This window comes from Mastigoproctus giganteus, chromosome 3 (assembly GCF_048544385.1).
Source record: "Mastigoproctus giganteus isolate SK-2022 chromosome 3, ASM4854438v1, whole genome shotgun sequence".
Taxonomy (NCBI): Eukaryota; Metazoa; Arthropoda; class Arachnida; order Uropygi; family Thelyphonidae; genus Mastigoproctus; species Mastigoproctus giganteus.
The window spans coordinates 81,764,058-81,787,172 of NC_143577.1; the positions used below are offsets into that span (position 1 = coordinate 81,764,058).

Sequence of the window (23,115 nt, forward strand, 5' to 3'; positions counted from 1 at the left end):
ATTGTTGGGTGGTAACGCTGTGGGGGATTTAAAATTAATACCCCTTTTAGTTTATTTAGAAGAGCGCCAAAGTTCAACCCAAAATCGACACATTTTTCATGATTAAATTCATGATTTTAATTGGAATTTTAAGTTTAATTTTGATACATAAATAGTTACCACATAATTATATACATATGTAATGCAGAATATTTTATATGTACAAATATTTGAATATTAAATATTTTGACCGACATTTGTGCATCTTTTCACTACCGTTTATTATTGATTAGGAAATATCCTATGGCACTGACTGCAACTGACAAATACAAATGTTACCTTATGGGAATGCGGAGCTCGCTTAGCACGGATTCACTTAGCGTTCTATTTCTCCGGAACGAATTATCAGCGTTAAGCGGGGGTCACCTGTATTTATAAATGATATTGATGAAGGTATATCAGGCTTAATGTCCAAGTTTGCAGATGATACAAAGGGTGGTATATGATACTGAAGTTTAACATTCACAAATGCAAAGTGCTGCATATGGGTAGCAGTAACCCCAGAGTAACATACCAACTGTGCGGTACCAACGTTCAGGATAGTGAAAATGACATGGGTAATTGTGCAGTCATATATGAAGTTTTCTGAGCAGTGCAGACGGTGCAAGAGTAGCTCATGGGGGTCTTGTCAATGATATTTAGAAATTTTGCTAGCAGCGTTAAGGAGGTGATTATCCCCTTGTATAAGGCAATGGTTAGGCCACACCTTGAGTACTGCATACAGGTCTGGAGGTCTCATTTTAGGTAAGAAGTAGAGCTGCTGGAACGAGTACAGAGAAGGGCGACGAGATTAGTGAGTTCTCATTAAGCTTAAGTTCTGCAAATTGCAGTGTCTGGAGACTGGGCATCTGCGAGATGATCTGATTGAGGTGTATAAGGGCTTGAATGGATTGAGGAGCTCAATGTTAATGGGATTGCTCGGGTTACAAACTGGCGGGGACATAAACTCAAATTGAGGAAAGACAGTTCTCGAATAGATGTGTGAAAATTTGTCTTTCGCCAGCGGGTGATTGATTGCTGGAACAAACTTCCATCTTTTGTTGTGGAACTTGACGTTAAATAAATTCACGGCTGAACTAGACAAACTTTTGGAGTGAATGGATGGGTGAAATGGGAATGGTGTTTTTTTTTTTTATTTTTGGGCTTATTCATCAGCTTGCTTTCTTGCTTGCTAATGCTGTTCAGATTATAACATCTGCTAGTACTCAAATGAGCATACTTTTATTTCACTTCAGCTTCTTGAAGCAAGCTGATGTATTGAAATTTTGGTTCTTGGATTACCATCTGTTTAGAACTTGTCCAGTACAATCCAAATTTACAGTGCATATAGGAAGGGGGATCCTAACAGGGATGGTTTTCTGAGCGGTGATTATATAAAGTCAAAATAGCAGAGAAGTGCAGTTAGCAAAACTAGGTTATTTTGATAAGAGAATAGCAGTTGTAGAATGAATATCAGGGAATTGCAGCTAACAACAATTATAAATTAATTTATTCTTGAGGGAAGGCACAATGGAAGGAAACCATAGTAAGAGCTTTTAGAACTAGCTGTTTTAGCAACAGTTTGGAATAAATTTTAATTGGCTTGGAAGAATTATGTGGGCGAAATTTAGCGTGGAAGTTGAGTGATGAGATTGTGTGTGTGTGCGCGCGTGCTGGCCCAGTCGAAAAAATATTACACCTAGGGAGGTATTTTGGGAAAATTTGGAGATAATAGTAAACCTAACAACTTTGATATGCTCAAGTGAGATATGGAGTAAAAAGATTCTGAATAGAGTTTTTACAGAGTTTTATTTTACCGTACTGTAGTTTTCTTCTTCGTTTAAAAGGAAGCTGAAATTTTTAATAATTGAATCGAGATTGAGATTTTAAAGACTTTCAAAGGGTCTTTGTTAGCAAAATTTTATGAGGTTGGAAAGTCAACCATAAGAGACATTAAAAACAACAAGGAAAAAATTTTAGTTCTCATCAAAACTTGATTCAGATGATGAAAAAAAAAAAAACACCCCTATGTGAACAGCTAATGACCCATCCCTCGAAGATGCTGTTTATTTGTATTTGTGGTTCACAGAGATGAAGTTTTGGAGAATCCACATCTCTGTGGATTCTCCAAAACGTCATCTTTCCACACAACAAAGGTTGTGTGGAAAGGTGCTGGATTTTAACAAGAAATTAGGTGGTCTCTCATATTTTAAAGCCAGTACTCTTATTTCTAAGCTTACTAAACTTTTTTTTTGGTTAAAATGTATAAGTGGGGACCCCTTCCCATTGATTGTTGCAAGTAGCAGTGATTGACATGTGTAGTCTACTATGATTAGTTTTAGTCAGGGTGTTTATCCCGCCCCCTTGCAGCTGTTTTTAAATCTGGAACTTGTTTTCCGATTTAAAACAGCGGCGGGAAGGGGATAAACACTCTGACTAATCATAGCAGGTTAGGCATGTCAATTACTGCTACTTGCAACGATCAATTGGAAGGGATACCACTTGTAAACATTAACCCTTTTTTTTTAAGTCTACAGAACAGTGTTTTTGATACATTCGAAAATCAAAACAAATCAAAAGTCCAAGCTACCTCCAGTCCCAATTAGTTTGGATTATTGACGCTCTTCTGTATATACAGAAATTTGCCTTCAGCCAGAGGATAGCTGATGGTTTAGAACAAACTCCCATCTGATGGTTTGGAAATGGGTAATTTAAATAAATGTTAGGATGAATTAGGCAAATTAATTATTAGAAGGGATAGATAGGTGATGTGAGAATCACAAAAAAAAAAAAAAAAAATTTTTTTTTTCTTTTGTAGATGCTGTGTAAGCTCATGACTTTGCTAATTTACTAATACTAATTATGATCAACTTTCATATTTCAATCTTGATGCAATTAGCATCAAGTTTCACGTGCAGTTCTTAGCATTTGTTTTTTTCCATTTTTGCAAATGTATTTGGATAAAGATATAGTTGTTTAGCTTGAAAGAATACTACAAAAACATTCTAATTTTGCTTTAGAACTTTGCAGACTTCTGGCTTTCGCTTTTTTTTTTTTGTTCAGCTTGCAAAAGCTGATGCTTTTGATACTATATGCAGTGACTAATGTTTTATCTCAAGAACATAGATTACTTTATAGATACATAGATTGGATGTTCACTCCACCATTAGGATTTCCGGACCTCTAAATTTTTCTCATCAAATATGGAACTGGGACTTCCTAAAACTAACAGCATGAAAAGTAATAGTAGTAGTAGTAGTGGCATGTGATGCAAGAGAGCAAGTGTATGAGCTTATGCAGCATCAGCCAAAAAAAAAAAAAAAAAAAAAAATCACACCATTCCCTTCAAATGCCTGTCCAGTTCCTCCTTAAATTTATTCAACCTACGAACTTCCACAACGACAGATGGAAGTTTGTTCCAGCAATTAACCACCTGCTGGCTAAAGGCAAATTTCTGCACATCTATTCTACATCTGTCCTTTCTTAATTTGAATTTATGCCCCCTTAGGTTCGTAATCTGAACAAGTGGAAGGATCCCATCAGAATTCAGCGTGCTCAACCCATTCAAGGCCTTATACACCTCAATCAGATCACCGCGCAAGTGCCTAGTCTCCAGCCACCGCAATTTGCAGAACTTTAGCCTCTCTTGGTAAGAGGATCCCTTCATTCCCCTCATCAATCTTGTTGCCCTTCTCTGTACACGCTCAACTAAATCTACATCCTTCCTAAAATGAGGCCTCCAGACCTGTATGCAGTACTCAAGGCGTGGCCTGACCATTGCCTTATACAGAGGGACAATCACCTCCTTCTCCCTGCTAGCAAAATTCCTATATATCATTGACAAAACCCCATGACCTGCCCTGGCAGCCTGTCTGCATTGCTCAGAAAACTTCATATCTGACTGCACAATTACTCCCATGTCTTTTTCATTTTCTACCACCTTAAGTGTAGTACCACACAGTTGGTACGTTTCTCTGGGGTTACTTCTACCCATATGCAGTACTTTGCATTTGTCAAGGTTAAACTTCAGTTGCCACTTCTTAGCCCATCTGCCCAAATTATCTAGATCCTGTTGCAGTAGCACACTGCCATTACTATCATTAACAACCCTGCCAACCTTTGTATCATCTGCAAACTTCGACATTAAGCCTGATATACCTTCATCAATATCATTGATAAATATACAAAACAACAGTGGACCTAACACCGAACCCTGTGGGACTCCACTAATAACATTAGTCCACGAAGAGCAGCACCCATTGATTACCACCCTCTGTCTTCTCCCACTTAACCATCCTTTTATCCATTGTAGCAATTTACCGTTAATACCATTCTGCTCCAATTTGTACAATAGTCTACCATGCGCAACGGTGTCAAAAGCTTTCCTGAAATCCAAATATATGATATCAAAATTATTTTTTGCATCCAGTTCCTTTGTAACCACATCATAATATCCTATCAAATTTGTCAGACAAGACTTTCCCTTAACAAATCCATTCTGTCTGAATTATTGCTGTAGTGTTGTCTAGATGATCCTGCAATGCATCTTTAACCAGTGACTCTATTATTTTACGCGGAACAGAGGTTAAACTAACTGGTCTGTAATTACTCGTGTCACCCTTCAATCCCCCTTTGTGAATTGGGGATACATTTGCACATCTCCAGACCGTGGGAACCTCCCCTGAGTCCAATGATGCTCTCATAATTATGGCTAAGGGTTTGCTTAGTTGCTTTGCCGTCTCCTTTAATATAACTGGATAGATCCCATCCACCACAGGTGCCTTTCTTATGTTTAACTTCAACAATTTCTCCTCCACTTTGCTCTCAGTTATTACAAAATAATTAAGTTTCCTGCTACAATTTGATAACCTTCTGCCATTTTCAATCCTTAATAACTCCTCATGTGTGAATGTAGATGTAAAATACTCATTCAGTTTGTTTGCTATCTGAGCAGGATCATCAACAGTCGAACTATCGATATCAAGTGGACCAATCAGATTCATCCCCTTCCTTTTAGAGTTTATATAAGTAAAGAAATCCTTGCTGTTTTTCTTAGCATCCTTTGCCAAAGGTTTCTCGTAATCTGCCTTCGCCTGCCTAACCTCCTTTGTAACTTGATTACAGACTAGCTTATATCTGTCATAGGCTTCTGTGTCGCCTGATAATTTATATGCATCTCATGCATTTTTTTTCTCTGCCATGAGTCTCATTAGTTCATATGACAACCATTTAGGCCTAAACCTTGAACAATATTTCTTAATAGGTATAAAACTTTTAGTAGCTTCCACGATTAATTCCTTGAATGCTTCCCACTTAGAATTTGCTGTTGGTAACATCATCAGTTGATCCCACTGTACAGAATTTAAAAACTGTCGGAGACCACTGTACTCACCCTTACGGAAGCAAAAACCCTTTCCTTTACCCCTGATGGTAATTAAATCTTTAAGTAAATCAATACACTATGATCACTGCCACCTAGTGGTTCCTTTATCTGCAAATTCTTAATACACGAATGATCACTGCTGATAACCAGATCAAGAGTGTTACTCTCTCTGGTTGCAAAAGAGAACATTGAGGATTGTAGTAACAGATCTCTGCAGCACACACATTTCAAAATTCATTTCAGGAATCAGGCCACTTGAGATATGCAGAGAGCAATATACCAATAGTCCAGAACCATCTTGTCAGTGGAAAAAAAATTTGGATTGTGTTGAAAGACGTGTTAATGGCAGTTTGTATGATAATATAGACACTGATTATTTCTCTACACAATTGTATGCCACATTGGTTCCTAAAACCTGGGAAAAATCCAACTAACCCATATAGCTATAGACCGATATCTCTCTCAAGCTGCCTGAGCAAAATCCTTGAAAAAATTGTACACAGAAGACTTGTATGGATCATTGAGTCACAACATCTAATGAGCCATAGCCAATATGGCTTTCGTAAAAATAGGTCATGCTTAGATCTTATGGTCAAGGCTGAATTCTCCATTCGAAATGCTTTTGTTAAACATGAACATCTTGTAATGGTTTCAGTAGATATCGAGAAGGCTTTTGACACCACCTGGCGGCATGGCATACTTAGTGATCTTTACTATCTTGGTCTGTTAGGCAACCTTCCTATATTTGTTCAAAACTTCCTACATACTAGATCGTTTCAAGTTCAGTACCAACATGCCCTCTCCAAAACCTTCATACAGGAAGGAGTACCACAGGGATCAGTACTGAGTGCCACTCTGTTTGCTCTTAGATTAGATTCCATCACCAATCGGCTTCCAAATATAGTTGAGACTTACCTTTATGCAGATGATCTTTCCATCTCCTGCCATTCCCAAAACATGAGGTATATTGAACGGCAGCTCCAGATATCACTTAATAAAATACAACAGTGGGCCAGCCTCAATGGCTATCGATTCTCGCAGGAGAAAACAGTTGCCATCCATTTTTGTAGACAGCACAAACTTCATCCGGATCCTGAACTTCAAATTTATGTCTCCATCCCAGTCACTAATAGCATCAGATTTCTAGGATTAACCCTTGATAACAAGTTAAATTTTATAGACCATATTAAAAATGTACGTACTTCCTGTCTATAAAAGTTAAATATACTCAGAGCTTTATCCTCCCAGACATGGGGTGCAGATCGTACATCTCTGCTTCGGCTATGTCGGGCATTAATTAGATCCCATCTTGATTATGGAGCTCCCATCTATGATTCAGCCAGATTAAGTGCATTGCGCTGGCTTGATCCAATTCAACACAGTGCTTTGAGACTTTCACTCGGTGCTTTCAGAACATTACCAGCACATAGTCTCTACAGTGATGCCCATGAACCCCCACTAACTTTACGTAGGAAAACACTGTTATTGAAGTACGGTGTTAAGATACAAAGCTGTGCCATGCATGACTCAGTTATACCTGTTCAATCCTCCATTAGAAAACCTTTTCATAAATAAACCAAGCATAGTAAAGCCAGCTGGTCTTCGCCTTCTTGAACTGATGCAAATTTGGCATGTTTCCATCCATTCCGTACAACAGGTAACAACTTGTACTCAACCACCATGGGTTCCACCTCCTATACCGACCTGTGACACTTACCTCTCTCAATGGGGAAAGAACATTTTACAAACATCAAATATCAAACAACTTCACGAAGCTCACACTCAAAGATACATTAATTTTTCTCCAATTTATACAGACGGCTCTAAATCTAATTCAGACATTGGAGCGGCTGCAGTGTCCAAATACCGTTATTTCAGCATCCCTGCCATCTGAATTCAGTATCTTCTTAGCTGAATTATATGCAATCAAATTAGCTTTACAAAATCTCTCTTCTGACTGTGCTTTAAAATCTGTTATCTACACTGATTCCCTCAGCTCAATCTTGGCTTTGTGTAACTCCTTAGATAAAGTACGCCCTGTTCTAGATGAAATAAAAAGCATATTACTACAAATTGAAGAACGATTAACTGGTCACCTTCTGCTGGATTCCAGCTCATTCTAGCATTTTGGGCAATGAACTGGCTGATAAAGCTGCAAAAAATCCAACTACCTTAGACTTAACTAATATCCCTGTTCTGCCATCAGACTATGCATTAACCATTCAGGCTGGATGCCTGTCAAAATGGACAGCAATATGGCACTCTCAAATTATTAATAAACTCTTTCTTTCAATTTAAACATGATCCAAAAATTTGGTGCTCCAGTGTCTGCACATCAAGACGAGAAGAAGTAGTCCTTTGAAGGGTAAGAATAGGTCATATTTATCTGACCCACCTTTATTTACTCACAGGGAATGACCCACCGCAGTGTCCACTTTGTAATATAAATCTGAGTATTAAACACATTCTCATGACTTACTGCCCTTACTATGAACAAGATAGAACTTCAATCCTGCTATCACTGGTTAATCTTGGTAGACCAATAACTTTAGAGAATCTCATTGGAGATGATGCAGATATTTCCGAATTTTTCAACTTCTTAAAGCAAACTGGAATTTTTAATCAATTCTGAATTTATGAAACTTTCTCATTTCTTTTTATAATAAATGAATAGGTGCATTATAGCCAAAGTAGCTTATGCGCCATCCATGAAACCCACATATCATCAACAACAACAAACACAGCATTGGATAATAAATTGCTTAGTTTGTTCCTATTTCTACACCTTAATATTAACCTACTGCATTGTATTGTTATTAGTTTTGACACTTCTACACATCTAGAAGGCTTGAATGTGCAAAAATGTTTGTTTATGAGAAAAAATATGTAGAGTTTTGAAAACTTATTCAGACGTGTCCTTTAAAGTGTAAAATCATGAAAGGAGCTATATTTGTTTGACTTGATAACATGTTGAATTTATCCTAATGGCATGAAAAGTAATGAGTTTCTGCTTTCAAAGATTGGTAGATAGCATCCTAATGAGGTTCTCTACATTTTGTATTTAGTAAATGAAAATACAAAATGAAGAGAAGTATATATATTACATTAAAACTGATAAAATAAAATGAGGACTGATAAAATAAATTCATTAAAAACAGCAAAGCTGGTATTGAAATTAGTCTTCAGAGAAATATCTTATGACCTGAATTTCTTCCTAATCTGAACAACTGAAAAACCCAGTTATCTGTAATTTTGTAATGCCATAAATGTTAGTCTTATCTAAATGAGCCCATTTTTGGCAAAAAGGACTTGGGTATTGGATGAAACATCATAACATCATATAAATTCTTGTTTGTTTGTTATTTGGTTTTTAGGAGCATTAGCAACTAAGGCCATATTGCTCCGAGGATATGTGGTGGTCGTTCCCTGACCTTTCTGCATCCTCCTTATTTGGTGGTCACAGGCTCGAACCCCAGTCTAATCAAGAAGCGTTTGCTACGCACTGCTACTCCTGGCTATGGAGGCACCATAAATCCTTGTAACAGCTGATTAATTGAGTAAGGTTAATTGAGTAAAATAAAATAGGTATTTAATTGACAAAGATATAAAATGAAGAGAAGTAAGAAAGTATAGACAGTATATTAACACCAATAAAATCAACTGATAAAATAAATTCATTAGAGGTGATATAACAAGTACTGAGAATAGCTTTCTGAGAGAGAGGCACTCCTTTATTGACTCAACACTAAAAACGAGTATAGCATATGAAACACCTTGGGATTAAAGATGGCCCAATTTGCCCTTGGACCATCATTTAGCCCAAGAGAAAACTACCATGTGGTAATATGTCAGCAGCAAACCAGAGAAAAACTGTGCCCAAAGAAAATAGGAGGGAAGATATGCAGAAAGGAGAAAAAGAAGACGTGTATTTTACTGTCTAATTTAATTATAATTTTATAATTAATATCTTAAATTTAATTACATTTTAATTGTTTTTGTTGATTATACGTATTTTATTTCAGAAGTCTTTCTAGATTTGTTATCTGTTGCAAGAATTTTATGTGATGGCCTATTTTTACATCATGCACATTCACCTGTTAAAAATTAGAGATGTGTATGTATTTGGATTCCAGGCTTTAATTATTATTTAATTATTCAATAATTATTATTGAATATTGTTTAATGATTTCCTATTTCTATTTAAATATTACATTCTTAATACATTTTTTATTTATTTTTAATTAGACATTGTAATACATCTTAATTATTTTTGAATAATTACATTATTAAATATTATTTAAATATTACAGGTGGTTTTAAAATTTTATAGAAATATCTTAAATTTCATTATTTTTTGATCTTTCAGTATGATGAGCTGGTACCCTCTACGCTTACAACTCAGTATGGTGGCTTTTATATTAATACTGGTGGACTGGAATTTAGGAATGTCACTGATCCTGTTAATTTTGGAGTCGAGGACACTCGAAAACCTAGGCGCAGGGTGTGTTTCATTGTTTTTTTTTTTTTTTTTTTTTTTATTTTTTATTATAGGATAAATGTATTGTCATACAGCACTGCATCACATATAATCTTATAAAGAGCATTTTGTAGTTACTTAACAGACAGTTTATTTTATAAAAAACAACTTGCATTATATTGTTTTTTATTAAGTTAATAATATTTGTGTAAAAATATTAATGGACCTTATGACACAAAGAATCCAGGCTTTAACAGCAAAAAAGAAAAGTTCCTTCTCCACCCATAAGTTCTGATTGAACTGGCCTATGAATTTCTCAAGCTATCAAGCATTAAATATGTGTAGAGGCTATTCATGCTAATAATTAATAACATCCTGGCTAAATGAGAAAAAACTTCTTACAATATCATCTAATGATATTCATCCCCTTTAATTTGAAATTGTCCCCTGGTTCTGGCATTGTTTAAAACCACGAAAATGTTACTTTCATTTTCCTATTCCTTCTCAGAAACAATAAACCTTAACACTGTTTGCTGTTATCTTTCTAATGATGTGTTGTATATTTTGATAATTTGAGAGTTTTTTAATATTTAATTATATATTTAGCTGGAAATATTAGAACATTGTTTTTGATACCCTGCATATTTGAAGTTTTTATAAATCTGACATGTCAGGTGTATTTTGGAGAAATATAATTACTCTATTGGGGCTGGCAGTTTTTCTGATTCTAGTTTAATTTTTTTTAAAGGTTTTACAACTGAAAAAGTATATACTGTTGTGGGGTTTCCTACTTCCTGAAAAGACTGATATATTCACATAGATATTTTTATAGTACACTTAGAAACAAGTGCAAGAAGAATATGATATTAAAAAAAGTTCAGGTTGTATTTTTTAATAGCTGATGTTTTTATTATTTAGAAGCACAGCCAAAAGAAATTAAGACTACTTTGATTAAATGAATGAAAGCCCTTAAAATATTGCATTAGCTCAAGCATTAAAAACTAACAATAGTCATAACATATTTGACGGTAAAACATATAGAAAATGAAAGTAGAATCAGAAAACAAATTATAAAACAATTTCAAATTCAGGTATTTCTGCTCTGGCCATTTCTACTAAATCAGAACTGGAATCATAACGTCTCTAACATATAAAACATTAAAATCGTAAGATATAAGTGAAAATCGAGAATTGGTAAATGTTTTGAATACCTGTCAGATGTGACTAGGAAGGCCATCCAGAAGAACAGTTGGCAATATCCACAAAGATAAGGCAGTTGAATACAGTGACACAGAAGGATTCAGATTTATCCTTTGTACATAAAAGGTATAATTGATTAGATTGTTAGAATAGCAGAGGTAACATCAGGATGCATCACAGGTGGACTTATGGATGGACAGAAGTTGTGGCTAATAGCTTTGGCCAGAGACTAATAGGCTCAACTACCATTTGAACAAGAAGCAAGTTTCCTACTCTTATCCTGTTCAGGATTGTGTTCCGATTAATTAATAACTTTTTAAAACTGTTGTATGCTTTAGTGTAAGCAGAAAATGAAACCACAGATATCAGTAAAAACTAGTGTTTGATATGCTGTGTTGTTATCTTGAACAGCTTTGCTATAATAATTGGAAAACCATGGTTTAGATAGATGATAAGAGTTTGGGATTGAATAAAAATAAATGACTTCACCCCTACCAGAATAATTTCATTTAAATGATCTGATCAAATGTTAGGATCAGAATATTTAAAACAGTAGTCAAATCATGAAAAAGAGTGAAATAGAAGTCATACAGATCATTCCATTTTGCATTTCTTGGATTGCCAAATAACAGATTGTTAATAATGGCCACAGAAGAGAATTATTTTACTTACTATAACATTGTGGAATATTCTAGTAAGTAAATGAACAAATTGTACAGGATCATTAGTAATAGCAAAAGCTTCAACGTGCCTATCAGCTGGGTTTGTACAACTTGGAAATTACAGCCAGCTGGAGTTTGAACATTTAAATCATCAAAAAAAATTACTTTCCTCCTAGGAATATTAGTTTGAAGAAAGTCAAGTTTCAAAGATAGGCAAAAAGTTCTGAAGGTCATAAAGTTGGGAGAAGTATAGAAGAAACATGAATTTGATGGAATATTGTGAAGCGATTTCAAAGACAAAAATCATCATGGATCGAATAATTAGGAATATGAGATTAAAGGTGGTTGAGATAACTGATAATTGAGATTCTGTGAGGAAGAAATATGTGCAGCTTGGAAGATTTTAGGCATTTGAGACTGTAATCGAGACTTTATTTGTGATATGAATTAAGGTTTTGGGAGCTTTAGATTATTTTGAAGATAAGATAAGTTTGTTTTATTAGTTTTACTATGATGCTTTCTTGCATCATATGCCTCTACTAATGTTAATGCTACTATTCATGATGATGCTTTGAGATGGGCGACTCCGTAGCCGGGTGGGAAGGAGCAGCAGTGCATAGCACACGCTTCTTGATTAGACCGGGGTTCAAGCCCGTCACCACCAAATACGGAGGATGTGGAAAGGTCAGGGAAATGACCACCGCATATCCCGGAGCAATATGGCCTTAGTTGCTAATGCTCCTAAAAACCAAATAACAAACAAACAAAGCTTTGAGATGTTGGGTAGTTGAGAAGGAGACATGTTATATGGCTTGATGAAATTTTTGGATATGAGTAAATACAGCTAGAATATATCTAGCTCTTTGATGTAATGTGGAATCAGCAGTACCTCCTGTGTACACAATACTTGCGGCTCCCTAGAGTCATAGCTGAATGAACAGAAGTAGTGAGATTATAAAATAGCTGATCTGGATGCTCCTAAATGTACCAATAGGTTCAATCTGGTGGACTACCCAGTATCTGGCTGGGAACTGTTTTAAAGCTATATCTATAACCCTAAAATATAAGGAATATTGCATCTTAATACATGCTCAAAATACATGCTCTTTACTGAATGATATAAGAGAAGAGAATATGCTGGAGCTGTGCTTTTGAGGCCAAACATTATTTACAGCACTTCAGATCTCTAGTAAGCAAAGTGGTAGTGTTATTGCAGTATTGAGAGTCATCTGCCACCTAATATTTCCTAATAACACAGGGGTTTGTCTATTTTGTGTGTTTGTGCGGTGTGGATGCCACACTTCTACTCCTGCTTATGATGAATCACACTTTGGTGGCCACTGCCAGTATACCAGGCATGGTGTTTGGACCTTGCACAAGGGGAGGAATACTCAGAGATACTAACATTCCCACCATCATGAATATGCAAGAAGAGGTTTTGGTTGTTTTGCAGAACAACCAGACTGACAAAATTTAACTCACTTTATTCACAAGTGAGAGTAAAGTGGGTTTCCTTAAATATCTGTCCATCAGCATTTTAACCTTAGTAGTAACCATAGCTGTCATAACTGGAAGATTGTCCCGAAAAACCAGGGTACCTTTTAACTTGATTTTTGTTTTGTTTTTTTAGTGATATTTGATGTACTGCATAGAATGAAAAGAGAAATTTGTGTGCACAGACATTTTTAAAAATGTGGTGACTGCAAATTTTATAGTAAACAATTTAATTATAGAACAGTATTAGTCAATATTAAGTATGTGATATAATCATGATTATTTTGACAATACTCTTTACATCATCAAAAAAATGCACAAGCTATTGTTAACTGCCATGCTGGTATATCAGCTGCAATAAAGCTGCAATATCAGCTGCTTTAAAATAAAGTTGTAATTTATCTAGCCTTAGGTGTGTAGAGTATAAAAACAAGTTTATAAATTATTGTTTCTAACAATTTGTATGTTATTTATTTATTATTTTTTTAATAGTAAAGATGTGAATGGAATTGTGGTTGTTGTGTTGGAACCTAAGATAATTTTGTTATAACTATGTCATGCCAGTCTTACTAAGCATATAAGAAATATTTCTTATTTGTAAATAGCGACGTCCAAGAGAAATTGTAGAAAAGGATGGAAGGCGAAGAAGGCGGATGTTGAAAGATGGCGATACTATGCCTAAAAGGAGGGGTGGAAGAAAACCAGTGAATCAGTCTGCAAGGTTTACTTGAATTTGTTTGTATTTTCTTAAAGTTATGTGTTTATGATTTTATTAATCATCATCTCTTATTTCATTCTATTTAGATCTACCATAAATATACAATATCTCCAGTTCTTTGCATTTCTTTATTAGTTTACTAACCAAGTGTTAGTGTTATTTAAATATACATATAAAAATAACTAATGATTTATATTTTTAAAAATGACACTCACATCTGCTGAGTATGGGCTTGGCACACTCAGGGTCCTGAGCTGGATATCATCATTCTTCTTTTTCTTGGTGATTCTCTTCTACTTCTGTCTCTCTCTCTCTCTCTCTCTCTCTCTCTCTCTCTCTCTCTCTCTCTCTCTCTCTCTCTCTCTCTCTCTCGGTAATTCAGATTTTTTTTTTTTTTCTCGGCTGGTGCAGCATAAGCTTCAGGCTTCCTTGCACCATATGACTAATAATAATTTCAGAAAAGCTCAGAAGTTTGCCATATCACTAAAATCTAAAAGTAACTTATTAGTAGCGTATTGGATGACAGTCATCCTTTTGTTCTCCTGGTGTCGCTCACTTAAAGAAATTACAAAGATTTAATATTAGAACACTGCCCATAGAAGATAAAAATGCTATTCTTGCACATTGATAACACAACCACAGCTTAGCAAATTTAGGTTGATTGGACACAGTCTGTCTCTACAGGCAATGTGCCCAATCAGCCATAAATGGAGTTAGGAGTAGTCTGTCTCGATTAGCATTATTCTCAGAAGAATTGGATTAGTTTACTGCTAGTTACTATAGTGAACTTGGGCATCATTTTTTTGTGTTATTAGAATGATTTTTTCCCCCTTTTCAGAACAAAGAATCAATATCAAATTTTGTTTGAAGATGGGGATGTCTGCAAGTGAGACAGTTCAGTTATTAAACTAAATTTATGGGAATGAGATTGTCTTGAACAGACATTTTGACTAGTTTAAAGATGGCAGTGATGTCGCTGATGATGCAGAGTGGACAGAAACTGGCAAGACTGATGAAAATTGTCAAGGAAAGAGAGATTTGGTTTATTCTGTAAAGTTCATATTTAATTGCTGAGGAATTCATTTTAGAAACCAGACATGTTGATGGAACATATGAAGACATAAATTTTCTGTCAAGATGATTTCACAAATTTTAAGTGAAAAATAAAGCAGTAGAGAACTGAAACTTTTTTTTTTTTTGCCTCTTTCATGCAGAATAGATATGTGCAAGAAAATAGAGTTTCTGCAAAAAATATAATAATAATGAAAAGAATCATGTTTTAGTACAACTCAGAAACACGACAACAGAAGTTTCACTAGAAAACTACAGTCATTGAAGGGCTAAAAGAGCATGTAACGTTGTGATGATTTTAAAGAGAAGGTCTTATACAGTACACATTGTATACTTTTTCAAGGTTCATTTCAAATATGGACTCATTAAAGAATGTGGCCATATGTATAAACTTTCTTGAAAACTTCCAGTAGGTACTGCTGTTTCTCATCTGTGTTTTCAGTTAATAGCAGACACAGTTTATTATAGATGATAGCACCAAACTTTGAAAATTGGTGGAGGAGATGCTTGTTAAAATCCTGTTAAAATATGGCTTATAAAAACCAAAACTTTTTTGGAATTCTGATCCAGAAGCTGATGAAACTGAATCATGACATATAAATAGATGTAAGGGATATTGCATAAAAGAACAAAAAAAAAAAAAAAAAAATTAAATAAAGTGATGATGATTAACCTAATCAAGTTGGTTTTTTTTTTTTTTTTTTAATTCTATTTGATTTTTGACAGTTTCACTAATGTTGGGAAAAGAATAAAAAAAAAAATATAATATCTAAAAGCATTTATATACAAAGTTTTCAGGTTTATAAATTTTCAAATGTACAAAAAACTTGTCCACAAGAGAAAATCATGATTATTATTTGTAAATCTTGAAATGGTTACAGAATTCTGTTTGATGTAAAAGGCTATCTGAATGAATTCTTTACCATTATGTTCCACCAATTGCAACATGTTTTTGTTAAGTTAGATTTTCTCAAGAAAGATCTCACAACTTGATCATCCACATTATTTACCAGATTTGCCATCCTATGATTTATTTTTGTTCTCACTGAAAACTTTCATTTCATTGAGAAACTGAATAAAACTAAAAAGATTTTCCAACATTGATTATATTAAAGATAATGTGACAAGATATTTCTAAACAGTTTCCAGAATAAAAATATAGTTATGAGGTACACAAATGCTATTTAAAAATAATTTTCATTGTTCTAATATAACAATTAAAGCATATAATATTGGCACTGTAATGAGTCAAAAGGAATGCAAAATACCCTGTTATGATTAAACATTGATTATTTCTAAAATCAACCTTTATAATAAGGTTGATTTTAGAAATAAATCATGTTTTTATTCTCAAAGTGACTGGGTAATTCCATATTCCCATCTACAGTCACTGTGAGGATGATGATTTCTGAGAAGTGTCCACTAATGAAAACTGCCACTGATGTCTGCTCTACTATCCTTATTTTTTACTTTTACTTAATTTTGAACTTATTTCTGCTGTTTAATATTAGATTCATTTGGATTTAATTAGTATTTTATATATATATATATATATTTTTTTTTTTTTTGTTTTCTTTTCTTTCCCCTTCCTATTGTCCTACTAATACGTAACTATTTTACACTATTCATATTTTCATCCATTCTCAGAGTGACTGGGAGAGTGCATATTCCTTTATGCAGCCACTCTGAGGATGGGAATTTGTAATGATTTCTGAAGTCAGTGGTGATAATAAATTGCGCTACAACCTCAATATGCCATGCTTCCTTATACTGCAGTTATGGATGTACTGTGAGTGTGATCAGGTACTTGATATCTAAAGAGGGATGGAAAAAATGCAGTTTGTGGCAAAACACAAATTTCACAATAGACTCTGGCACAAGCAAACTCTCCACCTCACAGAGGGTAACAAGCTATTGCAGTGGTTTCCAAAGTGTAATATAAAGTATATCCTTCAATTAGAAGATTAAATTTCAATTAATTGCATTTGAAATTAATTAAATTCCAATTAATTGCATTTGAAATTAATTAAATTCCAATTAATTGCATTTGAAATTAATTAAATTCCAATTAATTTCAAAATGCACCGCCAGTGGTCCATAAACACCACCCTTCCCTACCAATCAATTAGTATACACTGCCTTCCTTGTCAAATGAAATTATAAAAGATCAACTTGAGGCAAGTATAGAGACAATACATCATGGATGTCAAAACAAGTGTGATGGATGATGAATGGATCAGTAGTACACCACAATGCTCGTGGCAAACTTGATAGTGCTTTATGCATGTGGTGAAAAGAAAAAAGTTCTACCAATGTTTTGCCATTGTGGTGATTTGTGTGCTGATATGATCCAATGAAGTGTTATGACTTCAAATATTTAATACACTTATAGCAGAAGTGGATGGTTTTATGAATAAATTTAATGAGTTGTGAACTTAGTTTGGTGGCCAGCTGATTTTCTATCACGAATTCCTGTGATCAAAGTGCATTTCCTTATGGTAGTCAAAAGTCTGCTGCTCTGTACAGAATCCATGCATAGCAGTTTTCCAACTGAGTTTTTGCACGTGTTAATCCTTTATAGTCCAGTGTCTCCCCACACATGTAAAATTTCTCTTCTTGTGTAATTATTGAACTGCCTTCTATTTATACTTCATATGAATACTTTGAACTTTTTGAATGTTTACATTCAACTGTTAACAACCAAAGGCTGTAGTTTTTCCTCTTTGTTTTTAGTGTTCACTGTGTATTTACTCTCTGCCAGAAACAGTGTTTAGTCATGGTGTCAACACCTCAATGGCCTTCCTGATGAAATTGAGAAATTGTTAGAGTTTTTTGATTCAAATGATTTAATTTTGTCAGAGAATGAGGATGATGTTATTTTCAATACCGACAATATATTTTGCAGCAGTGATGAAGAAATTGATGATGACTTGTCAACCAATGCTGGTGTGACTTGATCTCATCCAGACACTTCTTCAAAGTGTTGAGGGTAGCGGATTTCATTTGTTCACCAACTGATTTTACACTAGCAGAAGAACTACATGAACTGAATATACACTTAACAAGTACAGTTATAGGAAATAGCAAGGGTTACCACTAGAGATCAATATGTCAGAGAAAAATTGAAAAACATGGAATCATTGGTTTCTGAAAGGAGGATACAGTTCATATGCTGGCATGGAATGATAAAAGAACTGTACTTATTCTTTCTACTTTCTGCGATAACCAAACTGTGGTCACAACAGGAAAGGTAAAAAGAGGGGAAGCTTACAGCTGGAAAAGTTAGTTGCTGTTTGAGAATATACAAAAAATATGTGACTAGTAGACAGAAGTGACCATTACCGTGTAAGTTATTTTCTCACTTGAAAATCAATGAAATGATGGAGAAAGTTGTTTTCTTGGCTGTTAGAAGTCTCAACAGCTTCATCTTGACGAAGGTGGTGGATCAGTCTCCAAAGAAGTTGCTTGTTTGGCCAGTAGGAGATGTCTAAAATTAAAATGTCCTTTCTAGAAAAAGACCAAGTTCAGATGTCAAAGAGATTGAATGGGTGTCCTCACATTTTGTGATAAAACAAGAAAATGAAGTAACAAGAAAGACTGTATAGTAGGTAGTGACAGAAGGCTGCATGGTGGAAGAAAACAAACAGTTTGGTGTTGGTAGACATACTCCAGTAAACCAGGATTGCATCCTGTTGAATGTTTTAAGAAATTCTACACACTAAAATCATATAAATAACAAATATTTCAAATGTCTGAAATGTTTTTTAATGTTTTATCAATCACTTTTATTATAATAACTCACATAAACTAGAAATTAATGTTTGAGAAGCTCATATTCAATAATATTTGTTTTTTTTTTTTTTTTCCTTTTTTGTGCTGGACCTGAACAGGAAAACAGCAGAAATAACTGCTGGACTACAAATGTTTAAATTTAAATATTATTTCGATTTAAATATAATCATATTTGTCAACCACCTTACCCCAGTAGCACAATGAAAACTTGACTTTGAAACCTGGTTTCTCCAGTCCAACTTTCCTAACAGTGAAGTAAATTTCCTTGGTGATTTTCATGTTCATAACTCCAGCTGGCTTCTGTTTTCTAGTCACTCAGACCAGGCTGGTCAAGATACTGAGGCTTTTGCAATTTCTAATGATATCACACAGATCTTAGATTAACTTGTCAGAATAGCATAAATGCAACAACACAGCTACACCCTTGATCTTTTTCTCACCAACATCACTTTCAAGTACACAGTCGAGATGAGTGGACTCTACGCACCTCAGATCACAACTGGATGATGGCCTCTTCTCAGATGCGGCCTTTCTCTTGTGGCCAATCCCATCCTCGTGTTTTTTGGTATTAAAAGAATGCAAAATGGGATGCTCTGCAAGATTTCTATTCTTTTCCTTTTTTGGATTACTGTTTTAAATTTCTGATGTCATTATTTGCTTAGATCATCCCAGAATCATAAAAGAACGTTGCATATTTCAATTGGCTTGCATCCAGATCTCCAGATTCATTTTCTGCTTACACCAAAGCTTGCAAAAATTATGAAGCAGTTATCAGTCCAAACTAGAATTCAAACAAGCTAAGAGTAGAAAACTTGCTTCTTGTCCAAATGGTATTCAAGCATTCTGGTCTCTTGCCAAAGCTCTTGGTCACTTCTTTTGCCCATCTCTATTCCCACCTCTTTTTTAAAAAAAGTGGATGATACTACTGGCACTTCAGCCAAAGATAAAGCTGACCCCCTAGAATCCTACTTTCCTTCCAACTCTTGTTTTGATGAACTTGGTAAACCACTTCCTACCATTCCCAGTACATTCCATTCAATGCCTCCTGTGGCCTTCTGTCAAAACGACATCAGAATTTTGAACAGCCTTAATGCCAAAAAAGTGTTAGTTCCTGATAATATTTCTCCGCTTGTTCTCAAAACCTGTTTTGTTGCCTTTTTACACTTTCATATCCAACCAGTTCCTAAAAAGGGTGACAAATACCTCCTGTCCAATTATTGTCGCATTGCACTTCTACTCTTTCTAAAGTAATGGAGAAATCCATTAACCACCAACTCTTAAACTATCTAGGAATCTTCCATCTGATCAGTGATCACCAGTATGGATTCCGTCAGTGTCGATCCATTGGTGATATACTGGCTTATGTTACCCATCTGTGGACAAATTCAATAGAAAGGTTTGTTGAAACTGAAGCAGTTGCTCTTGACATTTTGATGGCTTTTTATCGTGTTTAGCATAAAGGTCTTCTAAACAAACTTCCCTCTTATTGTTCGCTAACTTTTTTCTATAATTGGGTATCCACTCTTCTTTCTTTATGCTCACTGTGGGTGATGATAGATGGCCCTCGGTCTTCTAACTTCTCTACTAATGCAGGTGTTCCCCAAGGTTCAGCTCTTTCTCCCACTCTTTTCCTCTTTTATATTAATGACCTCCTTCCTTTGACTGGAAATCCTATCCATAGTTTTGCCGATGATAGCATATTGCATTCCACCTTCCAGTTTGGGAAACCTTACCCTGAGAAGGTCCAACTTCTCAGTTATTCACTACCAGTTCTTTAAAAGCTGATGTGCAGGTAATTCTCCATTGGGGCAAAGATAATTTAGTTGATTTCAATCCTTATAAAATACAGTCCTGTCTTATATCTCACTTTGCCTTTAGCCAGCAGGTAGTTGATTGCTGGAACAGACTTCCATCTGTTGTTGTGGAAGTTGTTAGCTTAAATAAATTGAAGGCTCTTCCAGACAAACATTTGGAGTGACTGGATGGGTGAATCGGAAGTTTCAATTATTTATTTTTTTTTTTTTTGGCTTACGATGTATAATCTTGCTTTCTTGCATCATATACCTCAATTAATGCTAAAACGATTCTTCTGCTACTATGCTTATATTCGATGACAATCAGATTTCTAGACAAGATCACATATCTCTATTAGGGATTACCCTGACTTGTAAATCCCTCTTGGCATAAGAACATTGCAAATATTGCTTCCTCTGCATCTAAAAAAAAACTGGGTTTTCTCTTTCGCTCTTGGCTTTATTTTTCTTCCAAACAGTTGTTTACTCTGTACAAATTGCAAATCCACCCTACTATGGAACACTGTTCTCACATCTGGGGCAGTGCCCCCAAAACTTCTTTCAGGCTTATAGATTCCATTCAAAACAGGGCAATTAGGCTAATTAATGACTGATCTTTAACAGTCTCTCTACTCTCTGCCTCATGGATGTTCTGTTTCTGCTGCATGCCTTTTCTATAGATACTTCCATGAGCACTGTTCTTCTGAATTGGCTTCTATAATCCCCCCCCCCTCTCTTCCAAACCAGTTCGACCTGTGATGCAACCTAATCAGCATCCTTTTACTGTCAGACTTCCAACTCACTGAACCATTTTTTCTTCTTTCTCATTTATTTCTTCAATTTCCATTTTTTTGAACACCCTCGCTCATACGTATTTCCTGAAAATTGCAAGTTTCAGAAATTTTACAAGTTTAATGCCAGAAAGTATTTTCCTTCCCCTTCTCAAGCTTCAACCTGTGCATGGTACTAAGTCCTGTAAGTTCTAATTCCTCTCGTGATTGGGGTTTTTATTTAAAAAAAAAAAAAAATTTTAGAGAACAAGTTTTTTAAATACCAGATTCAAATGAATTGATTGGCACCTCCGTAGCCAGGTGGGCAGGAGCAGCAGTGCATAGCACATGCTTCTTGATTAGACCGGGGTTCGAGCCCATGCCCATCAAATACGGAGGATGCGGAAAGGTCAGGGAATGACCACCGCATATCCCGGAGCAATATGGCCTTAGTTGCTAATGCTCCTAAAAACCAAATAACAAACAACAAACAAACAAATGAATCAATTGCACAAAAAAAAATTAAAAAAAAAAAAATATATATATATATATCTCTCCAATAATTCAAAATAGAACAAAATATCAGCCAGTAGTATGACAAAAACTGTAGAGCGAAAATTAACATAAAAATAACGTAAAATAAAATAAACCAACAAGGAAGGGGAAGTAAAGGTAATAAGACATAAACAGTAGCTGAAAATCCCCTAGTGGAGGATGTGCATTTTGCTGCCTCTAATGATAGCTTAATATTTATTTATTTATATTTTTCTTATTTTATGTTATTACATCTTAACTTTTAGGCCATTATTTAAATGTATATATATATATATATATATATATATATTCTTGAATACTACTTTTGAGCCGATGTTCTATTTTTATTAAATTTTCAGTTGGGACAATGCTGCGGTTATGCAACGTTAATGCTATTGTGGAATTAGACATTATACGTGCTTTGATATATATTAGGTCAAAGTCCAGATTGATTTTTGTTTTGTGAGTGGTGGTGAAAATTTTTATTGTTTTGGGTGGGAAGCATTACCGGTAGTTAAGGCCTAACTAACTGGCTAGCCATGGTTGTTCTAGCAGTTGTTGGTTTGCCTATAGTTCCATGTTAACAAATATATAAATGTAAAGTTTGGAAAGATTTAAAGTAAGAGGAGAGGAAATAAAGGGAATTGTTAAAGATCAAGTCAAGAAATATTAGGAATATATCTAGGAAGAATTAGGAAGGTAACATTCCTTCACATGGCTGTCTCTCTGCTACTTTCTCAGGGGCTTTGAGCAGACAGATAGCCATACTAAAAAATATCTCATGCATACCCATTTCAGTAGTCACAACAACAGTTTTGCTTAATAAGTGCTCAAGTTTAGTTATGGATGTCCTAATGTAATAAGGCAAATAAAATTTAATTGTTAATTTATTTTTAATTAATTTAGTTTCAAATTTTTGGATTATTATTTGCTGCAAACTGGGATTGAGACCAAAAGCCCAACGGGTATGCATCAGAATAAATATGAAAAGTATATAGGTATTTACCTGCGATCACTATAGCTGGTGGTTGGTACAAAAAAGCACCTGCTATCTGCTAGGGAGCCGCTTTATAGGACTGGGGCACGATCTGGTCTGATTTGTTGGTTAGTCTGTCATTAATAATTATATAAGTTTAAGGGATGGGATAATTTGTTTGTTGGTGATTATGTGACCTGTATTAAATTTGTAATCAATGGCTAGGG

At 34.9% G+C, this 23,115-nt stretch overlaps 1 protein-coding gene across 1 annotated transcript in view; it reads left to right on the plus strand.

The window, feature by feature from the left end:
* Positions 1-23,115, plus strand: part of LOC150088116 (ubinuclein-1-like) — a 195,229-nt gene that overhangs the window by 83,308 nt on the left and 88,806 nt on the right. The window contains exons 4-5 of the mRNA XM_090370027.1: positions 9,768-9,902; positions 13,840-13,955. Of these exons, the coding sequence (XP_090226153.1) occupies positions 9,768-9,902; positions 13,840-13,955 (251 nt within the window). The remainder of the gene's footprint in view (positions 1-9,767; positions 9,903-13,839; positions 13,956-23,115) is intronic.